Here is a 23666-nt window from a genome sequence, read left to right as displayed (position 1 = left end):
CGTAGACGTTATCTTTGCTGTGTCCTCAGAGTTATGTAAATAACCCTATTTCCCTTCCTAGCTGAAAAACTGTCATTAGTTTGCGTTTCAGGTCATTCTCTGTGTCTACTGAATGAAATTCAATAGTCCTTGAAAATTCAGCCTTCCACAATCTAATCACTAGATCATTGTTTTAAAAAGTGATTCTTTTAAAAGCATTGATTTTTAAAGGCTCTTAGTTTTTGTTTTTGTTTGCTTTTTAATATACTTTTAGGACTATTCAATTATTTGTTTATTGTATGATTTATTTTGTTAACTAGTATTTATTTTAAAAGTATTGCATGTACTTGGTAAAACAAAATAAAACACATCCAAGTGTACAAGAGTATATAAAATGAGAGTTAAGAGTATATAAAATGAGAGTTAAGTCTTTCTCTCACCTCAGATTCCCAGTATCCAGTTCTCATTCCCACAAGCAACCAATTTTACATGTTTATGAATCTTTCCAGGAATATTCTAAACATATCCATGAGCATGCATATGTGAATGGAACATGCTACGCATACTGTATGTAACCTGTTTTTTTATTTGACATTATATGTTGGGTAGCTTTCTATATCAATACATATAGATCTGCCTTATTCCTTTCATGATTGAATGGTATTTCATTGTATATAGATGTACCACACTTCATTTAACTAGTACCCTAGTAACAGACATTTTGGTTGTTTCCAGTCTTATTGAATATAACACTGCAGTGAGTTATACATACATCTTTGTATATCTGGAAAATATATTTATTGGAATTAAGACAATTTTTTATCAATGTTGCCAAATTGCCTTCCAAGGAGGTAGCGCCTGTTGACCTCTCTCAACAGTGTATGAGAGTGCCTGTTTCCCCACAAATTGCCTGTGATATGTGATATAAATTTTACTTACCCATTTCTTCCACTCTGCAAGATTAAAGATGGTAGCTCATTGTAATTTGCATTTCTCAAATTACAAATGAATATAATCTTTGCATATGTTTTAACTCTTTTGCATATTATTGTATGCAAATTTCTTGTTCATGTCCTTTCCCATTTTTCCCATTGAATTGTTGCTCTTTTTCTAACTACTTTGTAAATTTTAAAATATTAATATCATGTTATATATTTTGCTAACATATATAAAATCATTCCTCTGTGTTTTGTTCTACTATAACTTTTATGATTACTTTTTTGATGTTTAAATATTTTGTCGATCTGGAAATTAATTTATTAAATTAATGTAAAAATAACACAATTTAAATCACTATAAGTTCCACGAAAACAGAGGCCAAGATTCTTTCATTAGCCATTGTATACCTAGTGTCAGACACATTTATTTAGTACTAATTGTGGCCAAAATATAATGGGTAGCACATTTGCAGGATTTTCTTTGCTCTTCTTATCTGCCTCCTCTAAGAAGCTTCTCTGACCTGATGTCCTGAGGAATAAGAGGTCATACCACCGTTTACTGAAACATCAGCAGTTGGTTGGCAGTGGTGGATGTGGCAGTGGTGGATGTGACAGTGGTGATCAGGGAGACAACACTGACACTGGCCTTCACTGCTTCCTCCTCAAGATGCTCAGAGCCTTGAGTCACCCCAAGAAGTGTATCGGCTCACATTCACCACTTTCATGGCACCCCCTTGTGAGATTTAGCCACTTTTCAACTGCCTGTGTATAGAGGAAAACCCACACTATTGCATCCTGGTCAGGCTGCAGGCACTAGGGAGAAGGGGAAGTTATAAAAGACTCTTTGGAGAGCTCATTGACTATGGCAGCTACCATGCAGTACCATGTGGTGACACTCCTGGGTGGTTACAAATTGAAGCTCAACTGTATCACTAGTTTGGAATAGGACTGGATGAACTTCAAGTCCATCCAACAGGATGAGCACTGTTTTAGTTAGTTGTATTTAAATACCTAACAAGTATCCCTAAATCTCAGTGTATTACAATAACAAAAGTTTTATTTTCCTCACTCATGGGGCATCTCTGTGTGGATTCAGCTTGGCCGCATGTATGTCTGTCCTGTTCTTCTTGGACTGTCAGTTACCCAAAGCATCTTCTTTTTACAGAAATTGCACAAGTTCCAAAGGACCAGCCAAAACCATATCACCATATCGAGCTCACAAATGCCACGTTGAAGGGACCTCCCGGTAGCTTCTGCGTACCCATAATAGAACACAACACAGGGTACTGATAAAGATAATGGACTTTGGAGCCTCACAACACTGGAATGGCAGACACTGTTATCCCTCCTCCTTTCATGGTGGTGGATCCTAGTCCCCAGAGTTGAGACTCACAATGTCAGATACTTTTCCATCCTTCCTTGCTGCTATAGGTAGCCATGTTACACAGTTTTAGCTAAAGAGATATCAGGAGAGCTCTTCCAGGTGTCCCTGAATTTTTTTTTTCCTGTTTGAGCAAGCTACTTTTCAGTACCTCAGTGTTCTCATCTGCAAATTTGGGCTAGGTATAATGTACAGAGGTGTTGTACTAGTCATTTGTTGCTTTGTAACAATCCAAAATCTCAATGGTTTCCAATAACAAATATTGATTTTTTTGCCAATAGGTCTGCAGGTCATCTGGGATTGCTCTGCTTCAGGCTCTATGCTGGGTTCAACTCAACTTTATGTGTTTCAGGACAAGACAAGCTATGCAAGCCCATTTCAAGCTTCTGCTTGAATCACTAACACTGCTTATATCACTAACATTCCTTTGATCAAAGCAATTCACATGGCCAAGACCATTAATAGGGCACAGAAATATGCTTCAGCCACAGTGGGGAACAGTGCAGTTACACGGCAAAGATGTGGACATATAATCCTATTACATTACAATGAAGACTGAACAATATTCCATCTTCTCACTTCTCACGCTTCCTAGGTGTGTGAATGTAAGCAAGCTACTAGCTTCTCAGAAACTTAGTTTCCTCATCCTCAAGATGGCAGTGGGCCCTTTTCTCTGAGTTGGTGTAAAGATAAACAGAAATCATTTGCCGTAGGAGACCCTTAACAAAAGTTAGCTCTTCACTCCCACAACTGAATTCTGATTGTTTACTATCTAAGCTTCTCCCAGAAGATAGGTGTGTGATTTAATATTGGCATTCCATGAGTTGATGAGTGAATGAGGTCACCAATATGACAGCTCCCTGAAGGAGGAAGCAAACTATTTACTCACTAAGCAAGTATTGAGCACCTGAAATCATTATTTCAAGGTCATTGTCATGCTTTTTCATGCTTCAATAACTGGATTTTTTTTTCTTTTTTTGGCAAATAACCCTTAACTCACTCTGACAAGATCATATGAACACTGATATTTTAAGACTGATTTTGACTGCTTCATAGGCTCCCTCTGCTGGAGTAAAATGGTATCTTTTTTTTTCCTGAAGACTTCAAGATATTTTCCCTTTAATCAAAAGCAAATGTAGTAAACAATTTGCTGCATTGCTAGACTGCCTTTTCATACAGTGCGTCTGCTGTCATGTCCCAAATTTACCTGTCACAGAGCTATAATACTGACTGGTACTTCTTTTTAAAACAGAGCTTTACAAAAGGCACTGATTTTAAAGAATGGTCCAGGAAAGTGAATTAATAATAAGCAACTTCTTCCCTGTGAGTAATGCCCTTGTTACTTCAATTCTAACCTTCTCAGTTTTAGAACATCTGTGAGTATTATGGGAAGGCTGTGTTGGGCCTATTTAGAGGTACTTGCTAAGAGGAAATGATCCCTAGTCACCAGGTTTGCTATGTTATGTAGGTAGACTATGATTTTCTATAGAAAAAATGAGGATGGATGCAAAGCCAACACTTATTTGCCAGGGAGAGCCATCCTTTCTTGGGACATACACATTGTCAAGGCTGTCAAAATGAGATTTCTTGTGAATCCTTTAAATAAAGCCATTATTCATTGTTTAATGTTTATGGAGTTTCTCTTTATTTCTGACTCGGCAGTACATATGTCTCCTCCTTTCCCATCTCTTCATCCTTTTGGAGTCACTTTTTCTATTTAAATTACATGGTAGGATATTTCAGCAAGATCTGAACTGATTGATTAAAAGAAGCTTCTATGTGATAGTGTAGAATAGAGGAGAATCTCACAGTAATGCTGACGCCAGGGCATGTGAGGTAGTGGTAGCACCTCCATTCCTGCCATAGCCAAAAACAGTGTTCTCCTACAGCTTTGAAACTCAAAGGATGCTCTGAATCAGCATCCCCTGGCATCACCTGGGGACTTAGAAATGCAGAATCTCAGGCCTCACAGCACACCTAACTGACTCTGCACTTTAACAAGATTGCCAGGGAATCAGCATGTACATTACAATGTGGGAAATACTGGTCCAGAGTAAGAGGAAAGCACACAGTAATGCCAACAATGAGGTATTGGCATTACTCAGTGAGAGAGTGCTAACACCTCAGAATCTGTCATAGCCAGGAACAGCCTATTCTTGTATTCCACTAAGGTCTATGACTAACACCCACTAAGGTCTATGACTAACACCCATGGGCCCAGGGCCAGCTCCACCCATTAGCTTTACAACAGTGGACAGTAAGCCAACAACCTCTGCCCTGAAATAAGTCCTCAGTATCCTTGTTGACTGGTGCTTCCTGATTTTGACCTTATGGACTCTGACCTCTTACACCTACCAATCTGTGTTCCACTGACTTGGCTGATTTAGCTGACTTCCATAGTACGTTTAATTTATCAGCTGGTGATCTTTGTCAAACTCCTATGTTGTAGACCTTCCCAGCTTGAATGTAACCAGGCTTAATGTAACCACACCTTACTGTTGAGATAGTGTTAAAAGAGCCTGTGGGTCTTTAACAGCTAAATCCTTAAATTGGTCATAACTTTTTCAATCTTAGGCAATAGAAATTCAACTTGAAATAACATAATTTTAAAAGAGGGGGCACCAGTATGGGTCAAATATCATGTCTCTCCCAATATGATATTCTGCAAAGGACAGGACATCACTTTTGAGATCTTCCTGCCCCAAATGCATAAGGTAACTTTAATCATGAGGAACATCATACACATCCAAATTGAGGGACATCTTGTAAAATAAATTGCCTGTGCTCTTCAAAAACTTCTGTCAAGAAAGAGAAAGGCTCAGAACTATCCTACATTAATGAAGTATGAAGGGAAGTGACAATTAAATGTAATGTGTGATGCTGGATTGGTTCCTGTGACAGAAAATAAAATAGCTGTAAGATATATTATTGGGAGTTTTGGAAAAATTTAAATATAGACTAGATTAGATAATAGTATTGTATAAGTATTAAATTTACTGATTTTGATAATTGCACTGTAGTTAGGTAGGAGAATGTCTGTGTTTATAAGAAATATATACTGAAGTATTTCTGGATAAAGAGGCATCACGTCTGCAACTTACTCCAAAACACCTTTCCTCCCCAAATAGAGTGACTGAGCAAATGTGGCAAAATGTTAACAGAATATTACCATGGGTAAATGGTATATGAGAATTTTTGTACTATTCTTAAAACTCTTTGGAATTATATACAAAATTGTAGGAATAAAATAAATTCAAAGGCATGTTATTACTAGATACTGGGAAATCTCACAGAATTGAAAAAAAAAAAAAAAGAGTGACGTAAGACTCAGGGTAGCATGGAAACCTTGAAAACTGGAAGTGAAAACTTGATGTTGCCGGAACAATTCTGATTTGGACAGACTTCTTTGACAGAGATAATAGAAACCTGGACTTTAGAGCAAGGAAGGGACTTTTAAGATCCGTTTCATAAATGAGAAAACTGACATCCAGACAGCTAAAGTAATTTGCCCAAAGATAATTAGTATAGTTTCCACCTGCAGACATTTAGGATTCTTTTCCTGTTGATTTTTGAATGGATACCCAAAGTTTGTTCTCGTTCCTACACTTTTAAGTTAGAATATGAGGTGAAGTAAGGACAAAATTAACAAATAATGATAAATATGCTGTGACATGAATATATATTCTATAAACAAATATCTAAACATTTCCCCCCACACAATTAACATGATCTTCCCCCAGATTTTGTCCTTAAATGTGTATAATAAAATATTTAAACATTGAAAAGCATAGGTAAGCATAGTCATTTTGTATCATTTAACACACCTATCCCTATCCCCACCTTTCCCTTCCCCTTTCCAACCTCTAGTATCCTCTGTTCTACTTATTTTTATGAGATCAACTTTTTTATTATGTAATTTGAGATAGCTAGAAAGAGGATCTCGAACATTCCCAACACAAAGAAATCACAAATGTTTGAGATGATGGATGCTAATTACCCTGATCTGATCACTATATTTAAAATATATATGTATATATATGCACACACACATCACTATGTACCCTATAAATATGTACAGTTATTACTTAATTTTTTTTAACTTTTAGGTTCAAGGGTACACATGTAGGTTTGCTACATAGGTAAATTGTGTGTCATGGGGGGTTTGGTGTACAAATTATTTCATCACCCAGGTAATAAGCAATAGTATTCGATAGGTAGGTTTTTGATCCTCACTCTCCTCCCTCCCTGCAACCCTCAAGTAGGCCCCAGTGTCTATTGTTTCTTTCTTTGCATCCATGTGTACTCAGTGTTTAACTCCCACTTATAAGTGAGAATATGCAGTATTTGATTTTCTGTTCCTGTGCTAGTTCACTTAGGATAATGGATGGAGCCTCCAGCTCCATTCATGCTGCTGAAAAGGACATGCTCTCATTCTTTTCATGGCTGCATAGTATTCCATGGTGTATATGTACTACATTTCCTTTATCCAGTCTACCATTGATGGGCATTTAGTTTGATTCCATGTGTTTGCTATTGTGAATAGTGCTGTGATGAACATACATGTGCATGTGTCTTTATGATAGAATGATTTCTATTCCTTTGCATATATACCCAGACTTACTGGGTCAAATGGTGGTTCTGTTTTAAGTTCTTTGAGAAGTCACCAAACTGCTTTCCACAGTGGCTGAAGTAATTTACATTCCCACAAGCCATGTATAAGCATTTCCCTTTCTCTGCAACCTCACCAGCGTCTGTTAGTAAAAACAACTTTTTTAAAAGCATAGGTAATTGTCTTTCATGACAATCTTATATGAACATCAGCTAGAAATTTGAATTTCTTCACTTATCATATGGATAAGTACAGTCTGTCCTCTTCCATGACATTTTTCTCACCTCGTAGAATACATTGACTCTCAGTTGAAGAATAATGCTAATCTAGACAATTCTTAGAAATGTCCCTCATGACATGGAGCGACTATGATTGCAGTCCATTTAGAAAGTATAATATCAAGCATGGGGGGGAGGTGTCTAGAAGCCATCTAGTCCCATCTATTCCTTTTAAAGGTGAAGACTGTTTGCACTTAGTTACTTAAACACTCTCTTCATCTCTTGCACCTGTTTCACAGTAAGGAACAGATTTTAAATGGAATATTATCTATTTGCATATATTGAAATAATAGTTATCTTTAGATCACTTCTGAAGTAGTATATTTAGAGAAAGCCAAGCATCCTCTAAGCATGCTTTCTACAGTTGTATATTACTTTTGGTTTAGAAAAGGCCTTTGTGTAGTGGTTAGACAGTCATAATCAGAGCTGAGAAACCGGCCTTGACCAATTATCTCCACAACAGCTTTGGAAATAGAAAGCAAATCCTAGCCAAAGGATCCTAGGTGGTGGAGTGCAAAATTGAATATATAATGGCATAGTGTGTGGCAAGAAGCAGTGCATTTTTGAAAAAGGAATTAAGTGTGCCTTCCATCACCTGTGTTCAGACACGATCATAAATGGCTAACAAATTTTCAGACAATATGGATTCCTATAGTTCAGTGTGGTGACAGACACTATTGCTAACCAGAGCTCTTTCTGCCACATTGTCCTTACTAATATAACCTTACTTTTGTTTGACATAGCAATTTTTGCCAATAATTGCTTGATTTTTCAGCTTTTCTTTCAGGTTTGCCATGTCATACAGTACTAGCTAATGACATGTCAGTGTAAATATGCTGGGGTATTCTGGGAAACCTTTTGGTTTTCTGATACAAGAGAATACATGTGCATTGCCCCTCCCTCCCATTTCTTCCCACCTTGAATGTAAACATGGTGTCTGGAGTTGGCAGCAGCCGTTTTGTGCCTATAGGCCACCATGATGGAAGGAAGTGCAAATTGTATCATCCTGGCTCTTACATCACAAGTCACTAAGCTAAGCAATATCAGCAGTCAGCCAGTTTTAGACTTTTTGTTACATGAGAAAAATGACCTGTTGTTGATTAAGCCACTAGAAGTGAGATTTTCTGTTCATTTAAGTTAAACACATTCCTGATACAAATAGAGTAGACCCTTCTGGGAATGTCTGCCTGGCTCAGAATAACCCCATTTCTCTGTGAAGTTTCATCCTACTTCCCCTCTGGGTGGATCATTGCAGCCATCTTGAATTACTTGGCCCTGCTCCTTCAACTAGAGTGGATGCCATTGTGTAAACACACCTGAATGAGGCTGAACCTGAATAAGGCTGAACGTATCAGATTCTCCCAGGAATTTAAAATTGGGTTTCAGTAACTCTATTTGATCCTGTAATGTGACTAAAACCGAGGGACATGTTAAAACTTGGAATGAGAGAGAGAGACAGAGACAGAGACAGAGACAGACAGAGAGATAGTATGATGGGAGGTCACCTTCAGCCACAGAAAAGTAGAGAAAGAAGACCCGTAGAAAGTGAAAGAGAGGCAGAGACCCATGTCACCGAGAGAGAACACTGGCTACACCCTGGAGGATTTCTGGGTCCAAGCATTGGTTCCTTCTTGGTCCTAGCTGCCCTCAGGTTTCAGGAGCTCACTCAGCTTTCTTCCAGATAGGGGGACAGGCATGGTTGTGCCATGTATAAAGGCACCTGGTCAAAAGGGCAGGGGAAGTGAAATCCAGTCATGGTGTTCTTGTCACCAAGCCCTGGCCAGGGAGTGTGTCAGCCTGGAGGTAATGTGCTCTTTTATGTAATTCGTCTTCCCAGTAGGGTGTATATTTTTTTTCTATTTCCAATAGTCTTAGGAAGACCCTACTTCAGGATACCTAGTAAAATTGGTGCCTCCTACTTACAACCAAAGGACCTTGACATTCAGATAAAATGTATTAACAGACAACTAAACTATTCATTCTACCATATAATAGATATGCTGTTCAATACCCTGATTTATTTTTGCTTTTTTATTAAAAAATTGAAGTATAGTTTACATATAGCAAAATGTACAAATCTTAAGGGTATAACTCAGTGAATTAACTGTGCATTTCATGTATCTATTAACCAGATCAATATACAGAGCATTTCCATCAATCTAGAAGGTTCCTTTATCCCAATGAATATCATTCATCCTGAACATACACACCCAAACCCCCAAACAGGTAGGTAACCACTTTTCTGACCTCTATCACCAAACTTTGATTTTGAACTTCATAGAGATGGAATCATACAGCAAATACTCTTTTGTGTCTCACCTCTTTTGTTCATTGTTTATGAGATCCAGCCATGTTGCTGCATGTATCAGTAATTGGTTCTCTTTTTTATTGTTAATTAATAGTCCATTGTATGAATATACCATCATTTATTTATTCATTCTGTTGATGTATATTTAGGAAGTTTCCAGATTTTAACTCTTATAGATAAAGCTGCTTTACACAGTCTTATACAAATGGGCCTAGGCATTTGTTTCCCTTAGACATTGATGCACTGTAATAGATATCCATATTTTATATATATTATATATATATCTCCATATATGCATACACACACACATCTACACATGTATGTGTATACATGTATATATGTATATATGCATGTGTATATATGTATATATGCATATATATGTACATATATACATATATGTATGTGTATATATGTATATATACGTACATATATATGTATATATACGTACATATATGTATATATATGTATGTATATATGTATATACACATGTATGTGTATATATGTATATATGCATATATATGTGTATGTATATATGTGTGTATGTATGCATATATGGAGATATATATATAAAATATATATAAAATATGGATATCTATTACAGTGCATCAATGTCCAAGGGAAATAAATGTCTAGGCCCATTTGTATAAGAATGTGTACAGCAGCTTTATCCATAAGAGTTAAAATCTGGAAACTTCCTAAATATACATCAACAGAATACATATATATACACACATATATATAACATACAAGTGTGTATATGTGTGTGTATGTATATGGATGTATGCATGTGTGTATATAGATATATATATATATAAAACATGCATGTATGTTGGTAAATTCTGTCTTGAGTTGTTCCTTCACATTGTAATTGGGAGACCATGTATTTAAAGTACTGCTTCATGACCAATTACATATTTAGTGAACATGTTCTCTTTATATATTAAACATGAAGCTACTCAGTATCATGGGGAAGCCTGCTTTGGTTTATTTAAAAAGTGATAAATGGTCAGTTGTATTTTGTGTTACAACTAAGGAGGCAAACTTATAGTGAGGGTACCTGGCATTAAGCTTATAATTAAAAGTCTAGTCTGTGACTAGGAATATATCCAGCTATGCTACGTGAACCACATGAGATTAAGCTCAGTTGCTTGTTCTAATCACCTGTACTATTTGCAATATTAAATAATGCTGGATTTGCAATGCAAAGCCCTGTAAAGCAGTGTCTGTGTCCCAGCATCACATGTGGAGCTTTTAAAAAAATGAGTGTCTGATTCTTCTCTCTCCCTTCCCCCAAAGTCTTGATCTAGATTGAGTCTTGTTTTTTTTTTTTTTTTTTAACTCACCGTTAATTTATGTGCTATACGCAGCTGGCCATTTCTTTCATATGTCCATCCTTAAAATCTTGGCGATTGCCTTCAGTTGAATTCACATTGGAGGCTACGAATGAGTTTTATCTCCTGTTAAACTTTCCCCAGGCAACACGAGAAGACAGTACACAATTCACTTAATATTGATTACTTTATAAATACGCCTTCATTAAAATAATAACAAATTATGGACAGTGGCAGAATAAGACACATTTGGTGAAATAAAACATGGAGCATGATATGAATTTATTCAGACTACACCACTAGAATGTTATATTAGTCTGTTTTCACACTGCTATAAAGAACTATTTGAGACTGTGTACTTTATAAAGAAAAGAGGTTTAATTGACTCACAGTTGCACATGGCTGGGGAGGCCTCAGGAAACTTACAAGCATGGTGGAAGGGGAAGTAGGCACTTATTTACATGGCGGCAGGAGAGTGAGCACAAAGAGGGAAGTACCACACTTTTAAACCATCAGATCTCCTGAGAACTGAGATCTGAGAACGGCAATGGGGAACCCCGCCCCCCGTGATTCAATCACCTCCCACAAGGCCCTTCCCCCGACATGTGGGGATTACAATTTGAGGTGAGATTTGGGTGGGAACACAGAGCCAAACCATGTCAAATGTAATCTCCATAGTGGCAGAGACTTTTCTCTCTTTTGCTCACTGATGTTCTCCTAGTAAGCCATAGCAGGGCTCAATAATTATCACAGAATAAATCTTTGTCTAAGACAAAGACCTTAGTTACTAACTTACATGGTTATAAGCCCTGCTTTGCCTACTATTGGTTACATATCTCAGTTGCTCATCTGAGCCATTCCAAGGGCAGTAGGCTCCTCAGTTGCATTCATTTGACAGTGACCATTTGAAACTTGTCAAATATTAAATCTACGGAAGAGACTTTGGGGAACTTCTTACCCTTAACAGAATAAGGGTGTCAATTTACCTTCTCTCCTCTTCAGCCATAGAGCCAGCTCCTCCTGAAGTCCTCTATTCCTTTCTCCTTCCACTAGGCATAAAACAAAAGTTAAATCTGGCCATGGTGTCACTTTTTTTCCTGGTAGTAAGGGGATGCAGGTGGTGGCGGCAACTCCCTTTATCACACCTTCATGCTCTGGTCACCTCAAATATCCTTTTTAGTTATGCCATTTACATAGAAAATGATTATACCTGAATTTTATAATCTAGCTCTCCTAAAGATTACTGGTTAAAATTATTAAAAGAAGCCAGAGAAAGAAAACAGAAACATTTTCCCTTTAAAATACCAGAAAATGTCAACATAACAAAACTGCTGCTTTGGACATGATCACACAGAGGATGGATTCCCTACAGTACATAAATGAATAAGGGGAGAAGGATGGAAACATATATGTCCATTTTATTTCATATATATGTATGCCAGAAAGGAACTGGGAAGTTACTAGGTCAGCCACCTCATTTTGCAGATGAATACAGTGAAGCCAAAGAGGTTAAATCACTTACTCAGGGCCATATTATGACAAAACTAGAAGTTCTGAATTTTCCAACTATGGTTACCAGACCCCCCATATACCCTGTAGCTTTAGGTTTCATGTTATATGCAGAAAAGTTACCGTTCATGGCCCAACCAGCACTATATCACACTGCTTCCCCTATATTCAAGGAATACATTTATTAAAATGTATTTTAAGGTACTAAAGAAAAAAGGAAGAAATATCTAAGCAATTTTAAAGTATCTCTGCCTTCCCTTCTGCAATTATGACCTTCAGGGCATCTATCAATCCTACAGGCACATGTCAAAGAACACGGGAAAAGATACCTTTTCAGCTTGTTCTGTTGAAAGCATCTAGGTGAAAGAGCTATTAAGCCTTAAAATTTCACAAATTGTTCACATATTGTTCAACCAGGACCATTTTTGTGAATACCTCTCTAAGATAGCAGAATAGGTAGTACATAATAGAGTCACTTGAGTGGAAGGAACTGTGGTTCCTGGAAAAGAAGATAATTGCTTCATAGCACTTATTGCTGAAGCTCCCACAGGCCTCCTCTTTGTCTTCCCAAAGTGACTTAAGGATTTGAGGATCTACTATCATGGTGACAGATTGGAGGGTGTCCATTGCCCCTGACCTGAAGCTGGATAAGTGGAAGAAATAGGGAGGTCACCCAGGGCAATGGCAGCAAAGAGTGTTTTCTACTGTTTGTCCCTGGGCTCTAGGATAGCACTTAACGAGAAAAATCAATTGCAACCTTGTGAGTGCAGTCAGAACTGGATTTAAATTTGCCTACTCAGGCAGTCGGTCCCACTTTAAAGAGCTTTAGAGTCAGAGGTTTCTGTGACAACAGAGGTGGACGTGGGCAAAAATTGCTTTGCAGGGTAGTGAAGGCTAGCAGTGTTGTTAGATTGGCACTTTATGGCTACCCAGTTTATGTGGGCTTGGCTGTAAGTAACCCAATGAACAGTGACTTTTTAAAAAGGGATTAGATTTTCTCTTATAACAAGAGTCTGGATATAGGTGGTCCTGGTTGTGGTACAGATGCTCAATAATGTCCAAAATCCCAGGATTTTGTTTCTCCCCATCATTCTCAGAATGTTGACCTTTCATCCACGTGCTCATTGCTGCAGGATGCAAATTGGCCGTGTACTACTTCAGGCCTCACATATGCATTTAAGGCAGCCAAAAAAAGGAAAGGGAGATAACAGCCATGTATGTCCATTTTATTTCCATGTATTATGTAACAAAAAGCTTTCCATGAAGCTCCTGCAGATTCCTCCATTGATCAAGTGAGGCCACATAGTCAACCCTAGCTACAAGGAATGCAGGGTACTTGGCAAGGGACAATGGGATTTACATATTTGGCCAAGGCTAATTACTGTCACTTAGGGCTAGACACAATTGCCAGCCTAATAAAACTGATATTCAGTTAGCAGGAAATAAAGGGAAAAGAGATGTCACTAACTAATAGTGTAAGCCAGTATGAATTCAGAATTGGCCTTTTAAAATAAGAAGGGCATGTACTGTATATTTGACAATAAGCAACTATACATCCCTATACTTCTATACTCTCTAGTACGTTATCATGTACCAAACAGGCACTTGAACATTTTGAACCATGGTTTGAGAATACTGTAATGACATACTCATTTAACAGTGACTTAGAGAAAGGTATGATGTGAAATAGTCAACAAAGCATTCAGTCTTAATGTCGTTGTTCACTTTGGGTACATCAGGAGACTGACAACTGCAGATAATTCAAGTAACTGATGCCAGGAGGCTACAAAGAGTTCTAGTCCTTTAAGCTTTCTATTAGGAAGAAAGTACATAAGAAAATAGGCATATTGATAAAATGCCTAGAATAGGACAAGTTGAACCTGTGTTCTAGTTTCACCACAAATGACTTTTTGCTTTTTCTCTAAGAAATTAAACTGCTGAAACATACTATCATGTTCACATTACAGAATTACAGCCCAAATATGTATACAGTATATAGATTTATAAATGTCATAAAGACTTGAATCATAAAATGCTCTATGTGAAAGACACATTAAAGACCACCTCAGCCTGACTTCTTATTTTTCCAGATGAGAAATTGAGGTCCAGAGAAGTTGCATGATTTGTCTAAAGTTATATAGTTAGTTAGTATCTAGAAACCAGATAAACTTGAGAGATATTTTGAAAGAGCAAAGGAATGTCATTTTGGGAAAAGTGGGACAGTGAAGGCTGCAAGTGTGGTGATGAGAAAAGTAAATACACAGACATGAAGGGTCATACATTGCTAGTTTATGAATTGTAAGTTAGAACAATTTAGGAATACAGGCTGACATAAGCTGGTCCTTGGGTGGAAGATGAGGTATAAGAAGTAGACAATAGCATGGTTATTTTATGAGAAATATGCTGATCTCAAACCTCCAAGGCCTGGAGTTCAGTCACTATTGAACTTCAGATGTCCCTTTTCACCATCACTTGCAGGCATTGTGCATGTGCTTTATGCTAGGAACTGTGCTAAGCATCTTATATGAAATCCTTACAGCAATCCAGTGATGTAGATATTATCATGACTTTTTACAAGTGAGAAGAATGAGGCTAAGAAAGAATAAGTAACTCACAAATTCACACTACTAGAAACTGGTAAAGCTAAGTTTGGAATCCAGGTGTATCTGACCCCAAGTCCCTGTTTATCACCACGCTATTCTCCTTTTATGTTCAAAACCAGATTCCCCAATGCTTTGGAGAACCATAGAGCTTGGAACCTAGAGGCATCTTAGATGTCACCTAGTACAGTGCTACTCAAGAGGTGCTTTTCTGGCCAGGAGCATCACCATCACCCAAGATCTTGTTAGAAATGCAAGACCTCAGGCCCCACTCCACAGCTACTGAGTCGGAATCCCTGAGGGTGAGGCCTGGGAAGCTGTGTTTTAGCAAGATCACTAGATGATTTTTAGAAACACTAACAGTTGAGAAGCTGTGACCTAGTGAATAGATACTAGCCCAGCCCCTTTATTTTACAGATGAAGAAATGGAGGTCTGATGACTTAACCATGAGTATGGTGCCAGTGGAGCCTCAAGCCCTAATCTCCTGATCCCTAGTCCAGTGCACTGTCTGCTGTGTTCTGTGGTTTCCTCATTAGCCTCTCACAATGTGCATTGGTGCCTGTTTTGGAAACACTGGATGGCATTTAGTGGACTTCTGGCCTGACCCAGCATGTTCATTCATGTGCACATCAGGTTTCTCCTTCCATTCCTCCATGACTCAGACCAAAGGAATTTCTCTATACTCGGGAGGTCTTTTCCATATTTTCCCTGTAGCTGTCCTCTTCTTCATTATCATAATCATAGTATTATTACTTTGCTTTTTAAAACCACTTTTGCATTAATTCAGTATTTCATGTCAGTAGTTCTCAACCTTGACACTCTTTGTCATAACCTGGAGAGTTTAAAAAAGATACTTATCCCTGAGTCCCACGCCCAGAGTCTGATGTAATCAGTGTGGGGTGTGGACAGGGCGTTGGGATTTTTAAAAGCTTGCCAGGTGATTGCAGTATGCAGTCAAACGTTGGGAACTGCTTTTTCATAAGTCTCATTATTACCTGAGGAGATAGGTGGGACACACATAATCCTGTTTTTGTAGATAAGGAAGCTTGTGCTCTGAGACATTTAGTGTCTTAGAGGAAAGAGAATAAAATCATCTAGTGACACTTGGTGCAGACTGAGTTACCAGCTACTTCTAATAAATCTTTAAAGCCAGCAGTCAGGCTGTAAGAATGGGGTAAAACCTGTTTTTCTTTTCTGGTTTCTAGTGTTTTCTCGGTTTGTGTTTCTTCACTGAGAAGGGAAAAGAAACAACTGTGAAATGGTACCTGGACCAATGTTTATAACTGAAATTCCATGCTAGAATCCCTTTAATGATGGGAGGATAATCATCAACTAGAGCAACCTGCCTCCTATTCCTCATAGCCCAGCATAATAATGGTCAGGGAGCATCAGGAAAACCAGATGGAAGGGACTTGCTCATTCTGCACCAGCACACATGCCCCATTTAGAGACCAATTAAGAAAATAACAAACCTGGCCACACTGGCTAAAAGAGCTCCTCAGTGGAGCATGCAAATATGGACACGTCTGTCTTACATGAGAATATTGGAAGAGAATTTCTCGTTGTTGCTGTGTCCCTTTTCTGGGTAATCTAAATATTTAAATGATAATATGCAACACTTTTGCTTAATGCTTCCTCTCGCTGCCTTGAATATCATTGGGAACTTCTATTGTTCCTTCAGTCTAACGTCTCACCGTTTCCAAAAGAAATCCTCTGCTGCAACCAGCCTCTCTATTTTCATAATCCTTTGCTACTTCAAGTGTGGTTGATGAACCAGCAGTGTCAGCCTCAGCATCACCACTGTTGTAACAAGGAGCTTGTTAGTAGCAGAATCCTGGCCCCACCCTAGACCTACTGAATTAGAATCTTTGTTTTTGATCAAGAGCCCCAAGTAATATGTGTGCACCTTGAGGGTTTTGAAGCATTGCCCCAATACACAGGACTCCCCCCGTCATCTAATAGGTTAAAAATTCTCTCTTCCCCATGCTTTCATTTACCCACTTCCTACTTGTCCTTCAAAAGCTCAGCTCATACTCCTCTTCCTCTGTGAGGCCCTCAATATTTACTCCATTCACGTTACTCCTGTAGTGTACTACTTTTAGGATTTAAATGAATGCTGAATATTTCATTATTTATATGTTTTGCATGTCTACTTAGTCTCATTATTAAGATTCCATGTTTCTCCAACTTAGCATAGGCTTTGCACATAATACTCATGAATTACTCAGTTTGTCAAGATCAGTTTCCTACTTGAAAGTTTTTCTTTAGCCCTATTTTGTCTCTTTAAGCTTGCTCAACACCTTCTCTGCTCATGATGTTCTCTGGAGGTCACTATGCACTATAAGAGTGCTCATGATGTTCTGCCTCAAAGAAGCGCCTCCAAATTTCTGTCTTCTCAATACCTTAAGTAAATCTTTATCTGCTACAGAGATTTCCTGAAAGGCCTGGCTCTTTCTTGTAACCTAGTGGGTTCCAAGTAAACTACAACCCCAAAGAGATATACGAAGTAAAATTTAACCACTTGTGAATATTGACTTTGTATAAACAATTTCTCTAACTTTTAATTTGAAATGATTTGGACTGGACATTTTAAAAGTAAATTTAATTTTGGGGATGAGATGTTTTCTACTCTGTTCTGGTGCCCATAGGAAACTCAGGATCATCTTCTGCTGTTTCATGTGGGACAGGCCACGTGGTGGTATCTCTTTTGCTGGTCCCAGACCCTGAAGCAAGAGACACACCTCTGAGGCTGCCATCTTCCTGAGTTCTAGGCAAAAGGGAGGCACACATCCTAACAAACTGTAGATTCCCAAACCTGTCTGGAGGCCTGTTGTAAGGCTCCTAAGGCTTGGCATGATGGGGTGGAGGTAGGAAAGCAGGACACCACACTCACACTGACTTTCAACTTCTGATTTCTTTTCCATGTCAACTCATCCCACCTTGAACAGCTTGTATCTCCATCCTGAGTTTACTCAGAACTATCCTTCAAATCTATTGTTTTATAGTTTAAGTATTAAAAATACCCAGGAGGCCGAGTGTGGTGACTCACACCTGTAATCCTAGCACTTTGGGAGACCGAGGCGGGAGGATCACGAGGTCAGGAGATCGGGAGCATCCTGGCTAACACGGTGAAACCCCGTCTCTACTAAAAATACAAAAAATTAGCCGGGCATGGTGGCGGACGCCTGTAGTCCCAGCTACTTGCGAGGTTGAGGCAGGAGAATGGCATGAACCTGGGAGGCAGAGCTTGCAGTGAGCCGAGAGCACGCCGCTGCACTCCAGCCTGGGCGACAGAGCAAGACTCCATCTTAAAAAAAAAAAAAAAAAAAAAAAAAATCCAGGATCTAATAGCCCACATTTTTCTTTATTGTCCATGGGTATCAAAAGTCATTTGTCTCATTCCAGTAGCTCTAACTTTAAAAAAAGACATACAAAAAAGTCATTTTGATGTTTATTAGATAGTCAGATGGCTTCTTTCGTTCTCTAGGCAGAAGCCTATGCTACTAACAGGATGATGAGGCAAAGGATTGGGTGAAATAAATTGCTGGGCGAAAACATTAAGTTAATATCAGATTCTTACTTGGTTACATACGTGTTTGCTGTGATATCAGAGTGACTCTGCATTCTATGCAGATGGGCACTCAGGGCATTTTGGACTATTACATGATAATGTTGGTGGTGCTTGAGCAAGGCCTAGGGTGGGAAGTCTAGCACCTCCTTACAGTTGTTTCAGAGTCTGTGAGGACTGCTTGTCAGGTAAGACTTAGAACTGTACTTCGACACTAATAATTCATTGTCACCTTAAGACGCATATTCCATATATTGTAAAAATGTTTCCTTGGGCTCTACCCACTTCCAAAATGCGTTTGGGGTGCTTTACAACAAAATTCACAAATACAGTGAAACCATTAACCATTCAACATGGTTTAAGGTTTAAGAGGTAAAATGTTTATAAAAGCAAAACCCCTAGGGTAAAGGAAGTTTCTGCACTAAGCACAGGAATTAGCTCTGCCTCTTGGCCCTCAAGACTAAGACAAACTCTCATTTCACTTTGTTAGGTGGGCTATGAGGGTAGCTTATCACTTGGGCCTTCATATAGAGGCGTTAGAAAACTGTGAACAATATCTTCAATAGCAGTTTTACAAAAACTTGTCTTTTAAAAAAAATCAACCTTTCCTTTATATAGAAACCAAAGCCATGATAGTAATAGTTAGAAAAAATAATCTGTGGAAAGTCAGATTTATATACTCCAGATATATAGTGTTGTCAGGACCTAACCTAACATTGGGAAATTTAAAGAATTTATAGCTAATGTTTCTTAACCCAGTGCTTCTCAAAATACCATCTGGTGATCTTTTTAAAATTCAGTTTCTTGGCTAGCCATATGCAGAAAACTGAAACTGGACCCCTTCCTTACACCTTACACAAAAATTAACTCAAGATGGATTAAAGACTTAAATGTAAAACCCCAAACCATAAAAACCCTAGAAGAAAACCTAGGCAATACCATTCAGGACATAGGCATGTGCAAAGACTTCATGACGAAAACACCAAAAGCAATTGCAACAAATGCCAAAATTGACAAATGGGATCTAACTGAACTAAAGAGCTTCTGCATAGCAAAAGAAACTATCATCAGAGTGAACAGGTGACATACAGAATGGGAGAAAATTTTTACAATCTACTCATCTGACAAAGGTCTAATACCCAGAATTTACAAGGAACTTAAACAAATTTACAAGAAAAAAACAACCCTACAAAAAGTGGGCAAAAGATATGACCAGACACTTCTCAAAAGAAGACATTTACATGGCCAAAAACCATGAAAAAAATCTCAACATCACTGATCATTAGAGAAATGCAAATCAAAACCACAATGAGACACCGTCTCATGCCAGTCAGAATGGCAATTATTAAAAAGTCAAGAAACAATAGATGCTGGCGAGGCTGTGGAGAAATAGGAAGACTTTTACACTGTTGGTGGGAGTGTAAATTAGTTCAACCATTGTGTAAGATAGTATGGTGATTCCTCAAGAATCTAGAACCAGAAATACCATTTGACCCAGTAATCCCATTACTGGGTATATACCCAAAGGAATATAAATTATTCTACTATAAAGACACATGCACATGTATGTTTATTGCAGCACTGTTTGCAATAGCAAAGTCATGGAAACAACCCAAATGCCCATCAATGATAGACTGGATAAAGAAAATGTGGCACATATGCACCACGGAATATCATGCAGCCATAAAAAAGAATGAGATCGTGTCCTTTGCAGGGACATGGATGAAGCTGGAAGCCATCATTCTCAGCAAACTAACACAGGAAAGAAAACCAAACACTGCATGTTCTCACTCATAAGTGGGAGTTGAACAATGAGAACACATGGACACAGGGAGGGGAACATCACACACCAGGTCTTGTTGGAGGATGGGGGGCATGGGGAGGGAACTTAGAGGACAGGTCAATAGGTACAGCAAACCACCATGACACACGTATACCTATGTAACAAACCTTCACATTCTGCACATGTGTCCCAGAACTTAAAGTAAAATAAAACAATAAAAAATAAATTAAAACAAATAAAATTCAGTTTCTAATTCACTGGGTCTGGTCTGGGGCCTGGGAATTTGAATTTCTATCAGTATACCTTTACTGCTGGTCCATGGACCACACTTTGAGGAGCAGATATCTCTTAGAGATATCAGAGGTCTCAAATGGGCTACTGACAGAAGTTTGAGGACAGATAATTTAAGACTGGACAGATATTCTGAGTCCTCCATGACTCAGACCAAAGGAATTTCTTTATACCTGGGAGTTCTTTTGCTAGTTTTCCCTTTAGCCCTCCTCTTCATCATCATTATTATTATATTGTATTACATTATATTATTATTACTTTGGTTTTAAAAACTATTTTTGTATTCACTTAGTATTTTATGGCAGTAGTTCTTAACTTTGACCACTCTTTGTAATCCACTGGGGAGCTTAAAAAAGATCCCAGCCAGGCGCAGTGGCTCACGCCTGGAATCCCAGCACTTTGGGAGGCCGAGGTGGGCGGGCCGCCCGAGGTCAGGAGTTTGAGACCAGCCCGGCCAACCATGGTGAAACCCCATCTCTACTAAAAATACAAAAAATTAACCGGGTGTGGTGGTGGGCACCTGTAATTCCAGTGACTCGGGAAGCTGAGGCAGAATTGCTTGAATCCAGGAGGCGGAGGTTGCAGTGAGCCAAGATCGCACCACTGCACTGCAGCCTGGGTGACTGAGTGAAACTCCATCTCAGGGAAAAAAAAAAAAAAAAAAAAAAAAAAAAAAATTCCAGTGCCGGGTCCCATGCCCAGAGAGTCTTAGCATGTACCTTATCATGCACCTTAGATGCAGATATCTTTGTTATTTTGACTGAAAGGATCTAGTATGGTAGGTAGGAAAGCTGATTGTTTATGTGAGGGATGAAGTGACAAATGAAAGGTTTGGCTTTATATTCATGTCTATTCTAATTAGGCTCTTTTTGCAAGAAACTGAGACTCTGAAATGATTAAAGGGAAAGGGAAGGAGTATGGGGGTGGGTATTGTATGGAAAATTGGCAGGAAGCCCTAAAGGGAGTAGCCCTAAACTGTTAGGAAGAGGGAGCTATTTTTCTCTACTTTTCTCTAACTTTCTCTTTTGGTATCATTGTTTCTCTTAGCATATCTGCTCCAGTCTCCTTTCACTCTCACTGCTGGGTGGTTTATTCTGTTTTTCTCCTTCACAGCCCCTGCTTACTCCCTGTTGACCTCAGTTTATGCATGGGCCCATTCCTGACCTGTCTTCAGCAGCAGCTGGGAATACTGACAGCTTCATTGATTTATTTATTTATTTTGAACATGCATTTCAGATTGTTGAGAGGAGGAATTTGATTGGCATAGTATGCCTTAGGACACTGGCACACCCAAGATTTAGTTGCTATTCGCATATTCAATCAATGCTGATGGGGAAGGGGCAGGAGGTGTTTGATGCCTAGAAAAAGAAATATAGCTAGCAATGACTGCCACTTCAGAGGCGCTGTAGGTAGGACTCTTGCCTTGGGAAGGAGTCAATGGTGGTTTGGTCTTTTATTCACTTTTTTAAAAGAAAGTCATCTCTCCTCTGCATGGAGGTAGTTCAGTCATAGCATGACTTTCAGGCAGGGCCAAGAAATATAGTATGAACTTTATTGCCCTCCTGTCTCTTCATACTCAGAGGCCAAACCAATAGGAATATTTTACAAGGTCAGTAAAGTGAATCAGTTAAACTAAATAAAATAATTTAAACCAAACCACCTCAGATTTGCTTTGTATTTTGAGATATCTTAATTTATTTTAATTCAATGTAAAAGAAAAGAATCTATTCCATCCAAAATATCAACAAATGCCTTGATCTTAGGGGCTACAACTACCGGACAGGGAATAATTTGGGTTTGTTTTGGTGAAGGCCTGATGGCCAGGGAGTCCCTCCCTGCCATTCCTAGTCATTTTTGTTCCCCCACTGGAAATGCTGCTCCCTCATTCCCAGGATCTCAGAGTGTCTCAAAAGCACATAGGCCATCTTCTTGGAGGCAGTGGGTATGCTCATGCATGTGCTCCTGTGTACTAGAGACTGGAGGGATCTTTGAGAAAGCAGACACACAGGAGAACAAGCTCAAGCCCTTACCCCAGAATCTCAACTCCCTTCTTCTTTCTGTACTATTTGTTCAGGGGCAAAAAATACTCTTCCTCAGTGTTCCCCACACACAGGCTTTTAATGGGCTGTGTTTCTAGTTTTTATTTGCTGATCAATAAGCTGAAGGGTAGGTCTTGTCTGTTCCCAGAGATAAAGAACTGCATGCATAACTGGTCTCTATCCAGCTGAACAAGCGCTGGTTTCTCTTTGTTTTTCACAGTGTTTCTGAGAGATAAGAGGAAACCACCCAGACATGATGCATGACCATGGGAGGTTTTGAAATAATATTTTATAAACTCTTTCCCTATTCTAAGCTATGGATTTGGGATAGAAAGAAAGGGGAGGGCACCACATACAGCATAAGTTGATTTTTTTCTGGGTTAAAATAAGCAGGCAAACACAACGTACACAGACATGCACACACACACACAACATATGAATAAATGTTCAGCTAGGGAAATAATAAGCCAATTTTCAGTTATAGGCGTGAAAGTCAAATAGGAAAAATTTTAGTAGTGCAAATGAATACATCCCTGAAAATTCAGTGACTGCTTCCTACCACAAAAACTGCCTCTGTCATATGGATTCAGAATCAATATTGAGCAGAGCCAGAATATATTCCCAGAAGACTATGGGATTCAATCAGGATAGAGTCCTATTAAGCGCATGCCCTTCAGGGGTTTTAGCAGGTTTCTGAGAAAGAGGGGTTGATTCGAGACAAATGATGATGCAAGATTTTAAGTAGTTAAGATCAGTTGGCACTGATAAAGGCACAAAGAGCAAATGTTTTCAATAGCAAATGAAAATTCTGGTAGCAATTTGAATGGGTGTATTCAATCATTTAGGAGAAATTTGCTATTAAGCTAAGGAAAGAAGACTTGGGGCTGATATGATAGGACAGTGGGGATGCCGCATAGGAAGATAGTGTCTTCAGGAATGTTAGGAGGAGTAAACTTAAGAGACAGAGAGAGTGGTTCATAAAAGGGAAATTTAAGTTGAAAGCCATGACATCATTATTTCAGCAAACAGAAAAAAAAAAAAAAAAAAAAAA

At 38.6% G+C, this 23666-nt stretch overlaps 1 protein-coding gene across 1 annotated transcript in view; it reads left to right on the top strand.

The window, feature by feature from the left end:
* Positions 1–16450: 16450 nt before the first annotated feature.
* LANCL3 (LanC like family member 3) overlaps positions 16451–23666 on the top strand; it is a 21102-nt gene continuing 13886 nt past the window's right edge. Inside the window, exon 1 of the mRNA XM_017859903.1 lies at positions 16451–16519. Within this exon, the coding sequence (XP_017715392.1) occupies positions 16451–16519 (69 nt within the window). The remainder of the gene's footprint in view (positions 16520–23666) is intronic.

The sequence above is a fragment of the Rhinopithecus bieti genome, unplaced genomic scaffold (genome assembly GCF_001698545.2).
Source record: "Rhinopithecus bieti isolate Rb0 unplaced genomic scaffold, ASM169854v2 scaffold_53607, whole genome shotgun sequence".
NCBI classification, from domain to species: domain Eukaryota; kingdom Metazoa; phylum Chordata; class Mammalia; order Primates; family Cercopithecidae; genus Rhinopithecus; species Rhinopithecus bieti.
The sequence above is the reverse complement of the archived record's forward strand: the minus strand, read 5'-3'. Positions and strand labels throughout refer to the sequence as shown.